Source organism: Lonchura striata, chromosome 3 (genome assembly GCF_046129695.1).
Source record: "Lonchura striata isolate bLonStr1 chromosome 3, bLonStr1.mat, whole genome shotgun sequence".
Taxonomy (NCBI): Eukaryota; Metazoa; Chordata; class Aves; order Passeriformes; family Estrildidae; genus Lonchura; species Lonchura striata.
In genome coordinates, this window is record NC_134605.1 from 61,057,306 (window position 1) to 61,075,362 (window position 18,057).

Consider the following 18,057-nt stretch of genomic DNA (forward strand, 5'->3'; position numbering starts at 1 on the left):
GTAAGATATCTGATGGAAAGTTGCATTTCTGTTAGTTGTGCTGTATCTGTACTGGGGATAAACAGAGGGCTTTCAGTTTCCCAGGGCTGTCAATCTGTCGTCTTAGACACACAGAGAACAGGTTTTGCCTTTTAAAGAAAGAACACTGTGAACAGAAACTCATCATTAATCAAGGCTTATTTCTCTGTGTGAAGGAAAAAAAAGCAAAGTCAAGTCACCATCTCCACATTTGGAACTCTATTCCACTTCACAAGCTGTGGGTAAAGAATATAAAGTAGAGCCAGAAAGTTTGTCCTTAGAGAGAGGAAAAAGAAACACTTAGGTCTCTGTGTGGGATATGCTGGTCTGTGGAAGTTGAATAAACTTGTACAATACACAATGCGATGACTCACAGTGCTTGATGGAGGAGCACTGTATGCTATCCATCAAACATTTGCTTCAAGACAATCCTTGAAACTTTGAACACAGCAGGATGAGTAGATCACAAACCTCTCTGTAATCCCTGCATGCTGCTAGGCACTCTACCTGCCTTATAGCAACAGTGGTTATAAAAAACCCTCCATGTTTCCTAACCTGAAATAAATTAATGAGACTGCTTATAATTTATGCCTGGATAGGTAGACTTCCACTTTGTGATCCCAAAGACTTGCTGGAGCACTCATTGTAAGCATAAGCCAATGGAATAACTTGTCTCCTCCAGGTGTTAGAAATGCAAATTTCATTGTAAATCAGGCATGACACAAATGCCTGACAGTTGATGATTAAAAAATTACAGTAAAATAATTTTAACTTAAGTGCTTGCTAACAATATGTTCTTAATAATTTTATTACTGACAACCCTCTCTGAGATCTGTAGTATATAGATAAAACAGTAATTAGTGTAGGCAAAAGCAAAGACTAATTTAGAGAGATATTAGCGAGAGCAATTTTTGGAACTTAAAGGTTGAAACATTTTGAAAATTAAGTCAATTAGTCATTGAAACCTATTATAAGGTGAAGTGTTGGTTAAAGACGTAGACTCTACAAAAAATAAAGACTGAAATCTTCTTCAGGCCTTTAATTTAGCTGAGCACAAGTGTGGTCATTTAAAAGAGGGTATCATTGGATGACACTACTATTGATGCTGTTACACATAAAGCTCACAAATATCCATTCTAATGGCCTTAAAAGCTAAATTTTGAAATCTCAACATTTTTACCATTTGGAGTAATTTTACCATTTGGAGTGATTTAATATTTATTTTTCTCTTCCACATAGTGTGAAAATGCCCTTAGGAAGGGTGCAGGGGAAAGCAGGGAGTCAAGGCAGAGAATTATGACATCTGGCCAAATCTATCAAACTATTATCATCAGGCATGATGAATGAGGCTCTGATTTCAGTGGGACTGTTCACAGTACCACGTGGAGAACGTCTGTTGCTGGACAGAGCTGTCATCGATTATACAACAACCAAATAACCAGACCTGAAGCTCTAAAAAATGCATCATCTGTATGCTTTGAAAAATAGAGGAACATATATTCTCTAATCTTTATATGTGTAGATGTTACTTGTAACCTCAAATGCAAAAATGTAGGCAGAAGTGAGATTTTAAGTAGACTATACTCCTTAATAAATGAATTATTTAGCACTCTGGAATTAACAATTCTAATCATAAATGCCAGGAACCACTTTTGAACTGCTACCATAGCTAATTACTCCAGTGGGAAAGGAAACATCAGAAAGGGCATTTCAGCTGTGCAAGGACAGGTTCTCTCTGAATTTATATTTTGTCCAAATAAAACCTGTAGTTAGATGGAGTTCATGGGAATCTTAACCCTTCCTTCTTACGAACTGAAGTGTTTTTGATAATTCTATTTTTCTTCCTACTGAATAAGCTAGTGATTTTCTCCAAGACTAACATAATTTACATTTATAGTTTTCTTTTTTTACTTTATCATTGTCTGTTATTATTTCCTCTGGGAAAATGATTTAATGATATTGTTGTCTTAGTAGTGTTATAACTAGTTCTATCATTATATTAGTGCCACATTGTGAGTAGTCATTAAGTGCTGGCACTCAAGTGGGCACTGGAAAAGGAGTAAACAACAAACTACCTTCTCTCATTGGGACACCAAATGAGGCCAACATGCCAAATTATTATGAACAGGACCCAACAAGTTTTATGGCATTTCCTGAAGGCTGAAATATTCCTGTCTGAGAGAACCTGAAGATCAGGTCCACTAGAAGTTACTATGAAAAATTTTTAGGGGCTCAGATTCATTCATAATACCACCTTTGAGGGATCTGAGATTAAAAGAAAGCCCTGTCCTTCTTTGGAGTATGAGCAGCCATGAGTGGAGAGGAATAGACTGGAATGTGGAGACAACCAGGCTGAGATCCTACACATTGCCTCAGGTCTCCTGGACCAATATTGAGTTAGGAAGATAATAAGCCACCCAAAAAATCCCAAACTGAGTGTGAAAAACAGGTAATCCTTCATACAGAAACACCACCTTGTAAACTGTATCAATGTTACTACTGCCAGCAGTACTATAAAGATGTAAGATTTCTATTTGTATCCTAAAAGTCCCCACCTAGAAGAGATGGCAGTTCAAGAATAGGATGGGATAATGCAGAGTGCAACAGTAAAATGTCTTGATCTGTTTGTCGAACCTGGAGAATGTTACTACTGCCAGCAGTACTATAAAGATGTAAGATTTCTATTTGTATCCTAAAAGTCCCCACCTAGAAGAGATGGCAGTTCAAGAATAGGATGGGATAATGCAGAGTGCAACAGTAAAATGTCTTGATCTGTTTGTCGAACCTGGAGAAATCACCTTCTTGTAGGCCAAGGGAAGATCCATAAGTACATTTCAATCTGCAAATATTGCTGAGAACCTGAGGACTGAGGTTTGTGTGAGGCAAGTGGCATCTGGAAGGTGTAAGGCAAAACCAAGGATGTGGGCATATTTACAGCACATAAAATGATGGTAATGTACAGTATATTTGTCACAGATTATGCAGGCTGACATTGCATTTGCCATAGGTATTCTTGAACTGTTCTACTGTCCTCTAGTCTGTCATTGTTGAGATAAAACAGACAGTAATACAACTCAGCTGAGTAAGTAAAAGCCATAATAATAAATAATCATCCCAGCATAGACAGAAAAAAAGCATCAAAGTTCATTATAATATTTTCCAGATAATCCTACATAAAATGTAAAATAATTTTCCTTTTATCTTTATTGAAAGGAAGAGAGTTTCAGAATCCACTGGAGATATATTTTTTTAACTAGAATAAACAATTGTTTCAGGTAAAACAATTTTCTCACATAAATGCCTGAAAGAACCTTTTTTCAAGATACAAAAATTTCTGTAACAAACTTCCAGGTAAGCCCCACTAATTCTGGTCTACAAAGTTTTTACTTTCCAACACTCTACAGACTCAAATAAAATAATGTTTAAATGTGTTACAGTATCCTGTTTCAGGTAGCGTTGTCTTCCACAATGCTTTTCTCTCCAACTTTTCTGATTTGTTCCTATGAAGTTATTCTAGAGAAGGAAGAAATCCTCCAGGTATTACATAACTAAAACTGGATATAAGAAATGTAAGTTTTAAATTTAGAACTAAAAAAAAAAAAAGGAAAAAAAAAAAGAGAAAAAAAGAGAGAAGAATAGAACAACTTTACACACCGCTTCAACATCCTGAAATACAGCAATTCATTGTGAGTCACTTTCCATCCAGCAAAGAGAGAGTATGGTAATTCAACTGCCGATAAACTCTTTGGGCAGAAGGTAGCCTACTTTGGATAAGACAAATACACATCTATTCCTGGAGTAGGTAGTCTTTTCCATTTTAGTAGCTTATTTTAAAAACTGAGAATTGAAAACTTCAGCTCTAAAATGAAGGAAAATAAAAGCAGAAACTTAGAGCCTTATGGTAGATAGCTGAAAGTCACACTGAAATCTTGGAATTAAAGTACTCAAAACTGAGGTAGTAATATTCTAAGAACAACCAGAATATAGCTGTCAGACCCTAGAGACAAAGTCTTTATGAGTCTGTAAGATTTACCTGATGAGACTTTCCACTTTTGAAGAGCAGTTTAGTAGCAGACTTATGAAAGACTGTTCTAATAGAGAAGGCTTTTGTGGAGTGACATGAGCAATCACTATACCAAACATCAGTTATGACTTGTGAGTCTGCTGAGTATGTATTAATGTGTCTTGATTAATTTCCCTTGGGGATGAAATCTTCCTAAAACTGTAGACAAGATGGCAACCATGATTTTTTAGCAATTGTTGCTGCAAAAGTTATCTCATAGCATTAAGTATTCCTCAGGTTTATATGAGATGGGGAAATAATTCAATATCTCTTCCTCCTTCTTTGATAGGTCATACATTCCTACCCCAGCTAACAAATTTACATCACAGGCTGAAGAAGAGAGGGCTATATTTTATTTAGCACCTTTCCCTGCCCAAATATCTTTTTCTCTCCGGGTAATATCAGAAAACCTCTGCCAGGTGTGAACTTTCCTTTTCTGGTGGGCTGTCACTGATCAGCAGTACAGGCACAGATATGAAGTTCATATAGATGGGACCCGGTTTTGCTTTCAGTTGGAAGCCAATGAGATTGCAAAAATAAATATGAGTACAGTCCTGGACTTAAAATATCTTTAATCATATTCCTGTTCCCTTGAGTGTGGACTGATTGATTGCAGATTACTGAGGGTAAGGTTGAATCATATGCTGTGCTTCTTCAGCCTCTTTCTTATTCAAATCATAGCCATCTCCTGGTTAACAGGATGAACCTGAATTAATGCCTTTATAATTGATAATTGTGCCAGAGCATTGGTTAATGTTTTTTATATTATCACTTGTGGTTTATGTTCAGGGTTGCTTTCTTCAGACCATTTTATATTCAGGCAGACTTCTCAGTACTCTCATATATATCAATTTCCAATGAACAAGAAGAGGTTGAAAGAAAAATTTGGATCTCACAGAAATTTGGAACACACCACTGTAAAACCAACAGTTATTACAGGGAGACTAATTGCTAGCCTCCAAGCCAAGCCCAGCTTTCTTTCAACTTAGTAATGGGTCTTACAGTAACCAGTATAGGACATTTATGCTTGGATAAGTGAAATAAAGTTACTACCTATCCCATCAGACCTGCTCAACACTACAGAGTTTTGTATTACTTAAAAGTCATTTGTGATTGATAAGCTTTAATGATTTCTCTTCAAGATTTTCTGACATGTTTTCTTTCAGATAAGAGATCTACAATGTGCTGTTGGGGATTTAATGGTAATTTCAAGAATGCTATATCCATTAAGGGAAGGAAGACTAAAATCTCAATTTATTGTACTTTTAAATAATTAATTTACCTTCAAGACCCCTTAATAAACTGATCACTGAATGAAGCACAACTGGACATAGCAGCACTGTGGGAGGCCTTGAGGCTATGGATTACTTGTATGCCGTTACTCTCCCTAGATAAATCACACCATTCAAATAAAGTTGTTGAATTTTTTTTTGTCAGTAAAGGGACTCATGATTCGACATTTACAAATGCATTTCAGATGTCTCTTTCTATGAGATGTCTCCTCTACAACCCCGAAATCTTTTAAATGTTGGGAAAATAAAAAAAAGCACCTGGATAAAAGGATATCATAGAATCATAGGAAGGACCTTAAAGATCATCCTGTTCTAACACCCCTCCCATGGCATGTCATCTACCATACAAGGTTCCCAGCATCAGGGAGCCATCCAAGCCTTGAGCACTTCCAGGGATGAGTTTCTCTGGGCAACCTGTTCCAGTGCCTCACTGTTGCAGATGATAGATAAATATGATTGTTCATAAATAATACAGCTAGGATGAGAACAGTTCTCCCAGCTAGCCAGATGATGCCCCTGCCTTCAGATGAGTCCTGGGGTGAAATGGACTGTTCCATCCCACCCCCCAAAAGATGTATGGCTCACCCCACACCTCTGTACCCTCCCCTAAAACATTAGTGTATGCAACCCCATTGGATATGCCTCATCCCAACCCACCTCGAAGCTCTCCTGATAAGGGGGCTTTGAGGGGCCACGTGGTCTCTTGGAACCTCTTCCCCCCTCTTAGAACTTCCTCCCTTCCTGGAACCTCATCCCCTCCCTTGGAGCTTCCCCTCTCCTAGACCCTCCTTTTGTCTCTCCCCTTCCCCACCCTCTCAGGCCCAGCCACGTGCTGCGTCTGGGAGCACGAGGCAGGACCTTCTTCACCCCCAGTAAACCTCTTTCCCCAAGAGCAAACTTCAGAGATCTCTGCCTCCATCCACCCACACCGTGCTGGAGCGTGGTATTTTCCTCACCTCACCACTACCGCAGTAAATAATTTCTTCCTAGTATCTAATTTAAACATACTTTCTTGCAATTTGAAGTCATTTCCCCTGTCCTGTCCCTACATACTCTTGTAAGTAGTCTCTCTTCATCTTTCATGTATACTGTCCTGCAGTAAAGGAAGGCCACAATTAGGTCACTCCAAAGCCTTCTCTTTTCCAGGCTGAACAAGCCCAATTTTCTTAGTCTGTCCTCATAAGAGAGGTTCTCCAACCCTCTAAACATCTTAGTGACTCTTCTCTGGACTCGGTGTAACATGTCCATGTCCTGCCTGTGTCTGGGACCTCAGAGCTGGATGCAGCCCTGCAGGTGGGGTCTCACCAGGGAGGAGCAGAGGGGCAGAATCCCCTCCCTTGCCCTGCTGGCCACACTTCTTTGGATGCAGCCCAGGACACAAATTGTCTTTCTGGGCTGCAAGTACATGTTTCTGGGTTATGGACAGCCTCTCATCCACCAGCAGCCCCAAAATTATTTTAAACTGTTTCAAGGCCTATCATTTTACAGTTTACAAACTGCATGCTCCTTAAAGGTTCTCAAGACAAAATTATCCAGTTCTGCATTTCTTTTTTATGCACAAAATATTTCCATGTTTCTTGTGTTAATCACAACATGCTAAGCCTCAGTTAAAGGTGGATGAAAAGCACAACTTTATTTTGCATCATACTGATTTTGTTTCTTTCATCCGTTAACTTTTTACAAACATTTTATTCACTGAATTTTTAATATGCATGTTTACTCAATTAAGTTACAAGTATATGCAGGTTTACCTAATAAGGAAACAGAAGAATTTTGTGATTTATCCTCCTGATCACAGACAACTATTTAGCCCCAAATGCTGTTGCTAAAATGGTAGCTCTAGAAAACCCATCTATATATTTTCCTTTTATATTAATTTTTCTATCAGCTTCTTGTTTTTGCTGCATCAGATTAACACCTGCAAGACCTCATCCAACTCAACCATTCTCTACTGTTGGATATCTTTGTCTACTGCACTTCACTGGCAACAAATGCTCTAAGGTCATCTGTCCATTTTTCTTCACAGTTTCTCACAAATCTGTGTGCAGGGCACATTGAGTATCTTTTTGGAGCTGCTCCAAGACCTGAGCGAACAACTTCAACTGAGTTCAAGCTCAGCTTTAGTGTTGTGGACTTTAAAGCTCTACATGCTTTCAAACCACTGCAAGCAGCAGGTACAGGTAAAATAATCTAAAAAATTTGGGCAACCAGTACAGCAGGGCAATGTACTTTTGCAAGTCCTCAGAAACTTCTAAAGTATTTCTGGTGTCTTCTCCAATGGGAAAAAAACAATGTTTTCTCCTATGTTTCTAATAAGGAATATGAGCATGAAGCTGTGATGAGTGGAATGGGGGTAGAAGTCGACTGGTGAAAGGCTTATAGGCAATGTGGAAAGGTGCATTTTCTTAAACACATGCATACAAAAAACATGTAGCAAGAACTTGTTTGAAACCAAGCAGTTCTGAGAAATTTAATGCCTTCATAACCACTAGTCAATGAATCACTCAGATATTCTGAGTTTCAACTATCATCTCTCTTTCAAACACCAGCTCTCGGTGTTCCTTGCTTTAGCCAAATAGTGTCTTACAGAACAAGCCCCTACTATAACAGAGACTTGTACAGAACAACAGAACTTTTTCTTTGATATTTAAACAAACTCAGGGACCAGTTTCTTTTTGGGCTGTACCCTTGCATGAGGAATGAACAGTACGATGTAATTTTGAAGGGATAGAATTCAGTAAAACAATTTATGTCAGAACAAGGCTATGCCTTGCTCCTTCTTGAAGGCTATTCCCATGCTATATTTCAGTTGTCAACTATTTAGTCTGCTCAAAGAAGAAATAAGACAGTATTTGGTCAATAACAGGGAGTGTGCTCTTTTTTAAAAAATCACAGGCTATTTTATCAAAACTTCAGAAATGACAAGTACACCCAAGAAATATCCCATCTCTGGACAGATGATGGAAACTTCTACCCTGATAGGTGAACATTGCCAAATATGGTGGTCAATTGAGAATGGGAAATTATAGAATGATAGAATAGAATAATAGAATCATTAAAGTTGGAAAAGACTTCAGAATCACTGAACCCACTGTTTGACTGAACAAAATGCCACACAGTAATCTCTGTAGTCACACAAGTTTATCACTATATTTGATGACAGGGGAATGAAGAATGTGAGCAAGAGCTGCAGAGATACTGCTGCCACTGGGCAGTTCACCTGTTGCATGTCCTGCTACCATGTGTGTATGCGGACCACAAGTAGCTGGATGAATATGGGATGCTCCTAATTGGAAAGTGTTATTCAGGTCCACCTGTGCACACGATATACATCAGTGAATCCCCATACTTTTTAGACTCTCTGATTGCCCCACATGTGCTTCAAGAAGCAGCTGTATGTGGGGAGGTTGTTGAAAGAAGTCAGTAAGACTCTCAGCATTGTCTCTTCCTTTTCAGTCCACATATTCATGGTTTCTTAAGACAAGATTGTTGGCTGCTGATTGTCTGTCAAATTAGCATGTTCTCAAATAGACTCTGTGAGTACTAGGCTTTAAAATAACACATTTAATTGACATTTGAAGTATATTTCATAGAGGTATTCTTTTCAGAAGTCAAAATACAATGAAATACCTGCCATGGGCATTGTTGCATAACACCAAGAAAACCTCGATCAATACAATTCTCAATATTCTTTAGGATCTCCAACCTCGACGAGCCAGAACTTCAAGGCTTGGGATCTTGCTAAGGCTCACAAAATAAATGAGCAGATTTTCTCAAAGGAAGCAAATGTGCAGAGGGGTGGAAAGTTGGATGGGAGCAGCAGGATAATGAGAATACTTCACTATCTTTTTTTGAAAAATTTCATTTAAATCTCTCCAAATCCCCTTGCAGTCTAGGACAATGGTTAAAGGTTCCTCAAAAAGAAAAGAAAGAAGAGGGAAATATTTTTCTGGTTAGGAATATATAATTACTATAACATATCTAGACTTTACATACTGTTCAAATACCATAGGAAAATGTGGATTCTAGCATATAGTACTGAAATATTGCTAATTTAAGATATTTTGCTGTGAAATGTTATATTGTGCTAGACATCTGTCAGTCACTACAGATATAATTAAGTGATAGCCTGTGTTAAAGAAATATGTTATGACAGGCTTAGCAACACCCAAAACTATAATGGGAAAGTTTTAACTGGGAATGCAAAGAGGGTAGAAGCATCTAGTAGAGTTTCAGAACCAGTTTCTTGAAACTGACAGAGATTTATTTGGCACTTTATTTAGATATTGCAATTATTAAGATAAAGACCATACCTTCCTTAAGTTCCAAATAGCCCTCAGGCTGGATGGAAAGATTTTACTGTGGGCTGTCTCCATCTTTCTGCTATTATATTAGACTTGCATTTAACATACAGTTTGTTAGCTCAGACAGTTTTTAAAAGACACACGACAGCTATTATAGATTTGCTTGCTCTTAATTGAAAAGGTGAAAACTGTAAAACATTTAGAGCTCTAAAAATATAAAAGCTGGAGTAAAAATAAATCCATTCATGTCATATAGCATCAAAAATATCTCAAACCTAATGTGTCAGTATTTGTCAGGATGCTAAGCACGTTAGGACACATACAGTGAACTACACATAGTAGTTAAACAGATGCACACACACCTGAGGGAGAAGTGGAGTCACATGCACACCTCACCTCTACCTCTCAAGCCTGAACTCTCTAGTCAAGGAAAGAGTTGCAATTAAAATACCTTTCATTGTTTTTTAATAGTAATGGAATAATGGGAAAGGATGAAATCTCAAGAGACTCCTACTGGAACACAAGTAAGCTTTCTGGATAAAGCCCAGATGATTGTACATCATCAGTGGATCCATCACCTCAGAGCAATGAAGGAAGCAACAACCTGGAGCTGCACATTCACCATCACCTAACAACCTCTCCCCCCCTCCTGAAGTGGCAATCTGCAGTGCTGAGCACTGGAGGTAGCTGCAAGCCTGTCATGGAGGTAAAGGGGAAGGAGACATTAGTCTTCCTCTCCTCTTCCCTCCCAAACAACTCACGAGTTATCTGGCTTGAAGCCACTTTTACAGTGTTAGTTGTATAGCTCCCAGCATGAAGGCAGGCATCAGATACCCACGTACTCCCTCACACCAGCATGACTTGGTACATCTTTTTCATTATCAACAGAAATGGTCATGTATCCTCAGGTATCAGAAGCTGGGCAAGACACACTTTGTTCTTTCACCTTGCTCAGAAATATTTCCCATCTGGTACATGGCCCATCCTTCCTGAAATACTGGGTGTCATTAGATCATCTCACACAGCTTCTATTCTTCTCGAAATTCAAACAAAGAGTCAGTGTTCACTGAAGCACATCATTTCACAGTTCAGGGTAAGCATGCAAGCGGGTTTTCAGCCACTCCACCCAAAGGAAGGACAGGGTTTTCCAGGTGTAGAGTTATTTTAGTGTTGGGTGTGTGTGAATGACATGGTATTTTGTATAACATGCTGTGATTTGCTTTTTTTCTGTTGTGAAAACCTTGTGGGGCTTAAAGGTAAACCTATCAATTGCCAGACAATGGCTGGAAAGGATTTTGAATCACAGCAAACCTTTGATGAGCCTGGATTGAATTTCGAATTTGCAATAAAATCTGTGAGTTTCCAGTGGTTTCAGGTTCAGTTGTAATCATTATACAACATCTCTAATTACAAGTTGCCATGCGAAAAAGAAAATCTAGTAAAAAATAAGTTAAAATAATTTGAGGAAATTATGTTTATTTAAACATAAATTCCAGCACTGGTGACTTTTTCTGTTATTCCAAATTCTTTTTGGAGTTCTAAGCTCTGGAAGCATAGGGACCCACAGTGCTTTTAGAAACAGAGAACAAGGCCTTTATTATAGGGCATACCTGGGGAATGGATCAGGAGAGGGTATCCTTTGTCACAACCCACGGGTGTCAGAGTTGCACGGCTTCACGCAGACCTGTCTGAAAGGTCAGATAGCGATCACGCGTGGAAATGATAGGATAATGGCAATACTGTTTATTACCATTCCAAGTGAGAACAATGACCCTTTACTGGCGTTAGGAGCCAGACAAGTGTTGCCAAAGAAAGCAAAAACGCGAACCCTGACTCGAGGATACAGCCAGGCTGTTTGATGCGCGCTAATACCACCCTCCCCACTCGATCCATACCGCGTTTCTACGAGCGGGATGAGCCAAAAGATCCCACCCGAGGCGTGGGGACCGTCCCCCAAACCAGCGCCCGAGACCCACCGCCCCCGGCCGCGCTCCCTGCCCCGACCTCCCACCCCTCCGGCGGCTCCGCCGGCGCCCTCTCCCATCCGGCCCTTCTCTAGAAGCAGCAGGTTCCCCTTAGGCAGGAGGTGAGAGCGGGGGGCTCGCACAACCGCCTGTAGCTGCTCCTGTGCCGTGCTGAGCCGAGCCGAGCGGAGCCGCGCTGAGCCAGGCTTCGCCGTGCCGGAGAGGGCGGAGAAGAGCCGAGCCGGACTGTGCCAGGGAAAGCCGCGCCGCGCCAGGGAAGCCGATCCGAGCGGAGCGGAGCGGAGGCGATCCGGGCAGCGCCGATCCGAGCCGGTGCTGCCCCCGCGCCTGCAGCAGGAGGCGCTGCCGGGCGCCGCTGCGCCCGCGCCGGGCTGCGGGCCGGAGTCCCACATTCCCCGTGCCAAGTGCCGGGGAGCGGGGGTTGGACGTGCGCTCTCGGCTCCTCCCTCCCGCCCCACTCGCCCAGCAGCAAAGTAACTCCGGAGTACGAATCGGTGCCACCGCCGCCGCGCTCGTCGCGCCGCAGACGCTGCCCCAGCGGGCGGCCCCGGGGCCAGCGGGCGCCCCTCGGCGCGGGGGTCTCCTGGCGAGGCGCCGCCGCGGGAGGGGCGGTCGAGGTGCGCTCCGCCCGCCGCCGCGGGCCGGGGCAGCGCCGGCCTCTTTCAGAAACTTCTCCGCAAGTCGGCATGGGCAGGGGGGCCGGCGCCGCCGCCTCGCTGCCGCTGCTGGCGGCGCTCGCCCTGCTGGCCGGCCGCTCGCCCGCCCTGCTCGGGGCGGCCCGGGCCCAGCTCTCGGCAGGTGAGTTCTTGCTCGGCGCCCAGGTAAGGGCGGGCGGCGCGGCGGGGTCGCGCCGTGCCGGGCTGCCTGCTGGGAAAGGGAGGGGAAGGAAGGGGAGAGGGTCGGTAAGGGTCGCGCTGCTCTAGGACCCGGCTCCCGCCCGAGGAGCGGCGGTGGGGCTGCGGAGGGGCTGCCCCACGCCCCCAGCCCCTCCGCTCTGCGAGGCGCGGTGGGCGACCCACGCGTGTGCGCGGGCTGCCGGCGCGGGGCTCGCAGGGGCGGGCAGAGCGCGGGCTTCGGGCAGCTTACAAACTCCCCTTCCTCACCTCCTCCTCCTTCAACTCCGGCCGGCCTCCCAGGTGCCAGCGGGCTTGGAGCTTTTGTCGCCCCTTCCCCCGCTCAAACTTTTCCCGGCGTTTCCCTGCCTGGCGTGGAGAGCGCAGCCCGGCCGCTCCCCCTGCCCCGCGGCGTGGGGCGGGGAGACACGAGCTGCCGCCGGCCACCGGGATCCCCTCCTCCCAACATTAATAAAAGAGTGATGGGTGACAAACGAGAGGGAAAGCTCCGATAGGGTCGGCGTCTATTTTGTGTGAAAGCCGCGAATTTCTCGCTCCTTCCTCCCTGGCCGCCCAACGCCGCGGGTTTTGCGGAATTAAAGCCCGCGGGGCCGGGCGGTGGGAGCTGCGGCCGGCGCGGTGGTGAGTTGTTGGCCCCGGGGGAGCCTCGGGGCAGAGAGCCTGGGGCTGGAGCGGCCGCTCCTGGAAGAGGGGCAGCATCTCCCGTGCTGTGACGGGATAATGCGAGGGGCACTGGGGAGTCGTGTGCCGGACCGTCACCCCCACCTGTTCCGCTGTAGTTTATGTAGCGCCCTTCGTTTGCTTGGGTGAAGCTTTATTATGAACGTGCTCTTACTGTTTGCGGCGTGAAGTATTGCACTAAGGTCTGACTGACTGAAATAGACTTAAGGTTCTCGTTTTTCTTTCTTCCCTCGCACCCTCGTTTGAATAGTGCTTGCAATTGCATCGGGTGCATCAGTTGGACAGTCATTGAGATCTTTATCATGCGATACTGATTTGAAAACTGCCATTAATAAAAGTATGTACACTCTTGAGACTTTAAAGGACTGATATGTAGTCAGCGGTATTTCTTCTTTTCCTCCTGGTCCTCCTATGAATTAGTTTTTAATTGAGACATTTGAAATGTCATCGATTAAGAAATATGTTGAAGGAGTGCTGGTCTGAGCAGCTTACATCCATCCTTGTGTCTGACTTTGGCGTGTATAATTCAATGTCTATGTATTGGAATTGTAGAATTACGTAAGCACCTACGAGCCCTTTACCAAGGGAAGGGAAATGTAACATCTACACAGCTGGTATGTTGTAGGAACAGCTAAAATAAATTATTCCCATGCGTAATATCTTTTCATTAAAATCATAGTTAAGTTAGACCGGGGATTTTTTGCTTTACTTCTAACTCATCAGACTAATGTTAACACCAAAGGTAACACTTATGTAAAGATTTTTTTATAAGCTTGTTCACTGGTGTAAGGAGAGTAGGAAGTTCTGATAACTTATATGGTCTGTGGTATTTTATGCTGAAAATGTGGCATGCAGCCCATTTTGTATTGCAAGTACTAGCAGTCAGGTTGGTACTGTGGGGTATGTGTTAGGTAAGTGGAAAAGAATGTTCAATATCCTTCTGACCAGAGTAGGTGAAGCTTGTCAAGGAGCTGAACAATTGTATCTAGGAAACACAAGATTAATTTTTTTTTGGTGTGTATAGCATGTCAGCAGCTGGAGACTTTAGTTTCTATTGCCAAGTATCAAGAATACTGATGTGTTGCACCAGTCAGAGGTTTGTTGATCGGAGACATTCAGACCTTTTTGCAGGTTTGGTGAAATACAGCTGCTAGTAGCTGGTTCTGTCATTCTGCTTGGTTTAAGGTATGGTTCTTGCACTCCTTTAAAATACATTTGATATCCACAAGTGGATCTATGCCCTACTGAATTTAATAATTGCCACAAGCTTTGCTTCATTACTTATTCTAAGCCAGTCTCAGGAGTGTGTATGTGTGTTTGTGATTCTGTTGATGAAACTTCTTTATTTTGGTGTTAGTGGGTGCACACACAAAGGTTTGAGTTCATATGTCCCAGTAAGAGCCTTTCTCTGGGCTAAATGAGAAGTTCCTCTGTTTGGTGTACACTGGAGCATCTCTTTTATACCTAGGCATCTCCATTGTTTAACATGAATATTGTTTTGCAATCATCTTTATTTGTCTGCCTTCCACAATTCTCACTGTAATATAACAGCCTGTGGTTTTCCAAGTTAAACTAAACCTAGCTAATTCTCAGCTCCCTTTTTCTTAGTAGTCTTCTCCTCTGAATTGCAAGAATTGAAAACTGTTAATTTTCCTTTGTCATTAATGAGGGTATTAAGTCAGTCTGGACCTTTCACAAATCTCTATCTCATTGTAATTTGATTTTTATTTTCTTTTTATGATGCTCTGTACTACTCCTGAGCATGAATGATAGCATGATCCAGAAGTCTTCATAAAATTCTTCATAAAAACTTTGAGATGTTTATTAAGGGTCTAATCAAATTACAGAATATGATTTTTTTGAAAGTTGGCTTTCTTCGGGAGCTGCATGTGATAGTTTGCCGTCTGTTCCTCCTTCTAACATATTCTGTGAAAGCAAATGAGAAGGAGCTACAGAAATTTAGGAAAAAGAGGAAGATTTATTTTATAATTCGTTGCTGTCTTAGAAACTGTGCTTGTATATCTTCTCCACCCCCTTCACACATAATCGAGACATTGTATCTTTTGTTTTTCTCCCCAGATTTCAAGTGAAACAACCCCAAGCAAACAAAACCCCAAGCAGCTTCTCTCTGCCCTCCTTCCCTGCCCCCTTCCCCCAGCCGCAGCCCTAATCCGCAGTGTAATGTTTTCTGGTCTCTGTAGATTGTTTCTTTACACCGCTGCTTTCCATGACCCTTCAACTTGGGTGCGTGCCTGTCAGAATCTAGGCCAAAATGTTTTGGCAGTGTGTTCTCTGTTGAAGTCTAGCTATTCCTTATATAGCACCTCCTTTCATCTGCAACTCCTACAGTTTGATAAAGAACAAGTTCAGCTTGTTTTCACAACTCAATCACTTTAAACTTATATTTTTTAAATTTTATTTTTAGCAATTTGCATATTTTCAAATTTGAAGAAAAAAAAGGAATATTTAAAAAAATTTGAAGAATGCTGCTGGCTTGTCAGCTGGCTGATAGAAATATGCATTGCACTGTGTCTGATGGTGTCTGTGCAAGACTGTGAGGTTTTTAATTACTAAATAAAAGATATGAAGATAAAAACTTTAGATGCATCAGCTTACCTGGTTATTTAACTGTGATACTTCAGACCATGGGGACAGTTAAGCATAAAAAACACTGTATGTTTTATGAGTTCAAATAATTTATTAGAATAGTTATTCCTTAGACTTTTGCATGCAAAGTAGTTAATGTCACAAATTAACATGCAAGAATAAGTATTTCTAAGTTAATAATATTCCCTTACTCTGATGAAATAGTTAAAGTTGGGAGTGAATCTAAATCAGAAACTTGATATGATAAAGTAGAAGATATTTGTTTTATATATTTCTTATTAAATACACTTATTGAGAAATATACAAAAATGTTAACCAGCATATCTACTGTTTGTAATCATGTAGTAGAAGAGACAGAGAGCTCATTGAAAATATTTAAAAATACTTTAAAGTCATTAAACTCAAATTAGCTCTTTGCTGCCAGAACAGCAAAAGGTGCTTCAGTCATATTTTATCTTGAAGCTACTACAGTTTGCATATATGCAGGATATACAGGAGACACTAGTGCAGATAGGTGTGCATGTATAAGGAACTTACCAGTAGCTTTTTTGTTTCCCATCAAGCTGTTCAAATGTATTGGCAATTTACTTGGAAAATGAGTGAAATTAGAAGTGAAATTATTTTCCTGTTTTCATCACCTCGTTCTCAAATGTTTTTCTTCGCTTTTATATATGAAGCTCTTTCCATGGCACTGGGGGTTCACAGATCACTTGCCTATCTGTATTTTCAGGTGCCATATTACACTTAACACAGTGGATATAAATTGTTTAATTGGAACTTAACTGATTAATGTGAAATTGAAAGCACCCAGAACACAATGACCCCCGGAAGTCCCAATTAGTCCCTTTTGTCTGAGAATCACAGTACTGCTTGATTAGTGTGCTAGTGATATGCACAGGGCACCTTAAATAAGGGAGATGTCTTTCTCTTATTTAAGATCCGCTTAGAATAATAAATAAAAAATGGAAAAATCCCAAGGGTGGGGTGAGGTAAGAAATCTGCACATGATGAGGTGAGAGGTCCACCTATCCAGTCTCTGATGGTGGGCACCTGGGGAGAGGGATTTTTGGCAAGGTCAGTGACTTCCTCTGAGTACTGTCTGTCACTGCCACAGTGACAAAGTGCTGGTATTTTATACTCTAACCATAATTGTGCCTAATGACATTTTCGGCCTCTATTGCTTTTATTATTTATCTTGCTTTGTGGTAAGGAATATATAAGTTATGTGGAAAAAGCTGTGGTCCTTTGTTTTTTGAAATAGCTTATATTTCATATATCCTAATTCTTGTATGAAAAGATGAATAATAATTTCTCCCATTTTATCTTCTTCATGCTACATAGGGTTTTTCAACTATCTCAACTATGCCTTTTCTAGTCAGAAAAGTCCAGTTGTAGCCACCTTCTGTGAAGCTATCATTTCATATAATCTTTTTCTTCTTTATCAGCCTTCTCTTTCTGTTCCAGTTCTACATTGCTCAGAGCATCCATGAGACAGCTGCCTGATGGATTTATATAGTGCCTAATGATGATTTCTGTTCCCTATCTGTAGTGTGATCGTTCCTGTCATTTGCTTGGCTTTTTTGACCATTTCTCTCACTCGTGGTTGTGAACTGACACTTTTATGGAACTATTTAATTACTGAAGAGCTGAGATATTGCATTAAATGATAGTCTGTGGAGTGGCTGTGCCAGTGGACAGCAGGACTCTTGGGAAAGAGAGAGTCTTTAACCAGCCCTTTTGGAGCAAGGAGAGGTTTTGAGCAAGTCTCTTGAAGAACCTGTGACCTCATGTTGAATGTTTGAGAGAGTTTTATGTTTTATTACCATGGGTTGCCTCTTTCTCTTTCTTGATATGCACTTGTTAATACAAGTGAGTTTAAAAGAGTTCATCCTCTTACATGTAAAGATTGGCAGTACCTGGATTAACATGCAAAGAGATGTGCAGCACTATGTGCAGCACTGCTGTAGCATTGCTTCTTGCTCTCAAGTCCTTATGATCTCTATCTGGTAGTCATCCAGGTCATCTTGCCTCTCAGGAGCTGGTATGTGACGGAGTGTCAGCAACTGTTTTGGTGAAATCTCTATTCTTCCTTTTGCAACACAGATCCTGTCAATGTAATAGGAAGCTTCCAAAAAAAAAAAACTACTTAAATTCTCTTAGCTGAGTCAATTAGGACATACCTTGTGTTTTCAGGTGCCGATGGAATCCCATCTGTCATAGCTTATCATTGTCATGAAAAGATGCCTTTGTAGT

General features: G+C 41.6%; 1 protein-coding gene across 11 annotated transcripts in view; it reads left to right on the forward strand.

Annotated features, from left to right (window-relative positions):
• Nucleotides 1–12,333: 12,333 nt before the first annotated feature.
• Nucleotides 12,334–18,057, forward strand: part of PTPRK (protein tyrosine phosphatase receptor type K) — a 376,330-nt gene continuing 370,606 nt past the window's right edge. For all 11 annotated transcript variants that reach the window (XM_021547162.3, XM_077782215.1, XM_077782216.1 and 8 more), the window contains exon 1: nucleotides 12,334–12,460. In XM_021547162.3, coding sequence (XP_021402837.2) covers nucleotides 12,349–12,460 — 112 coding nt within the window. In that variant the 5' untranslated portion in view covers nucleotides 12,334–12,348. The remainder of the gene's footprint in view (nucleotides 12,461–18,057) is intronic.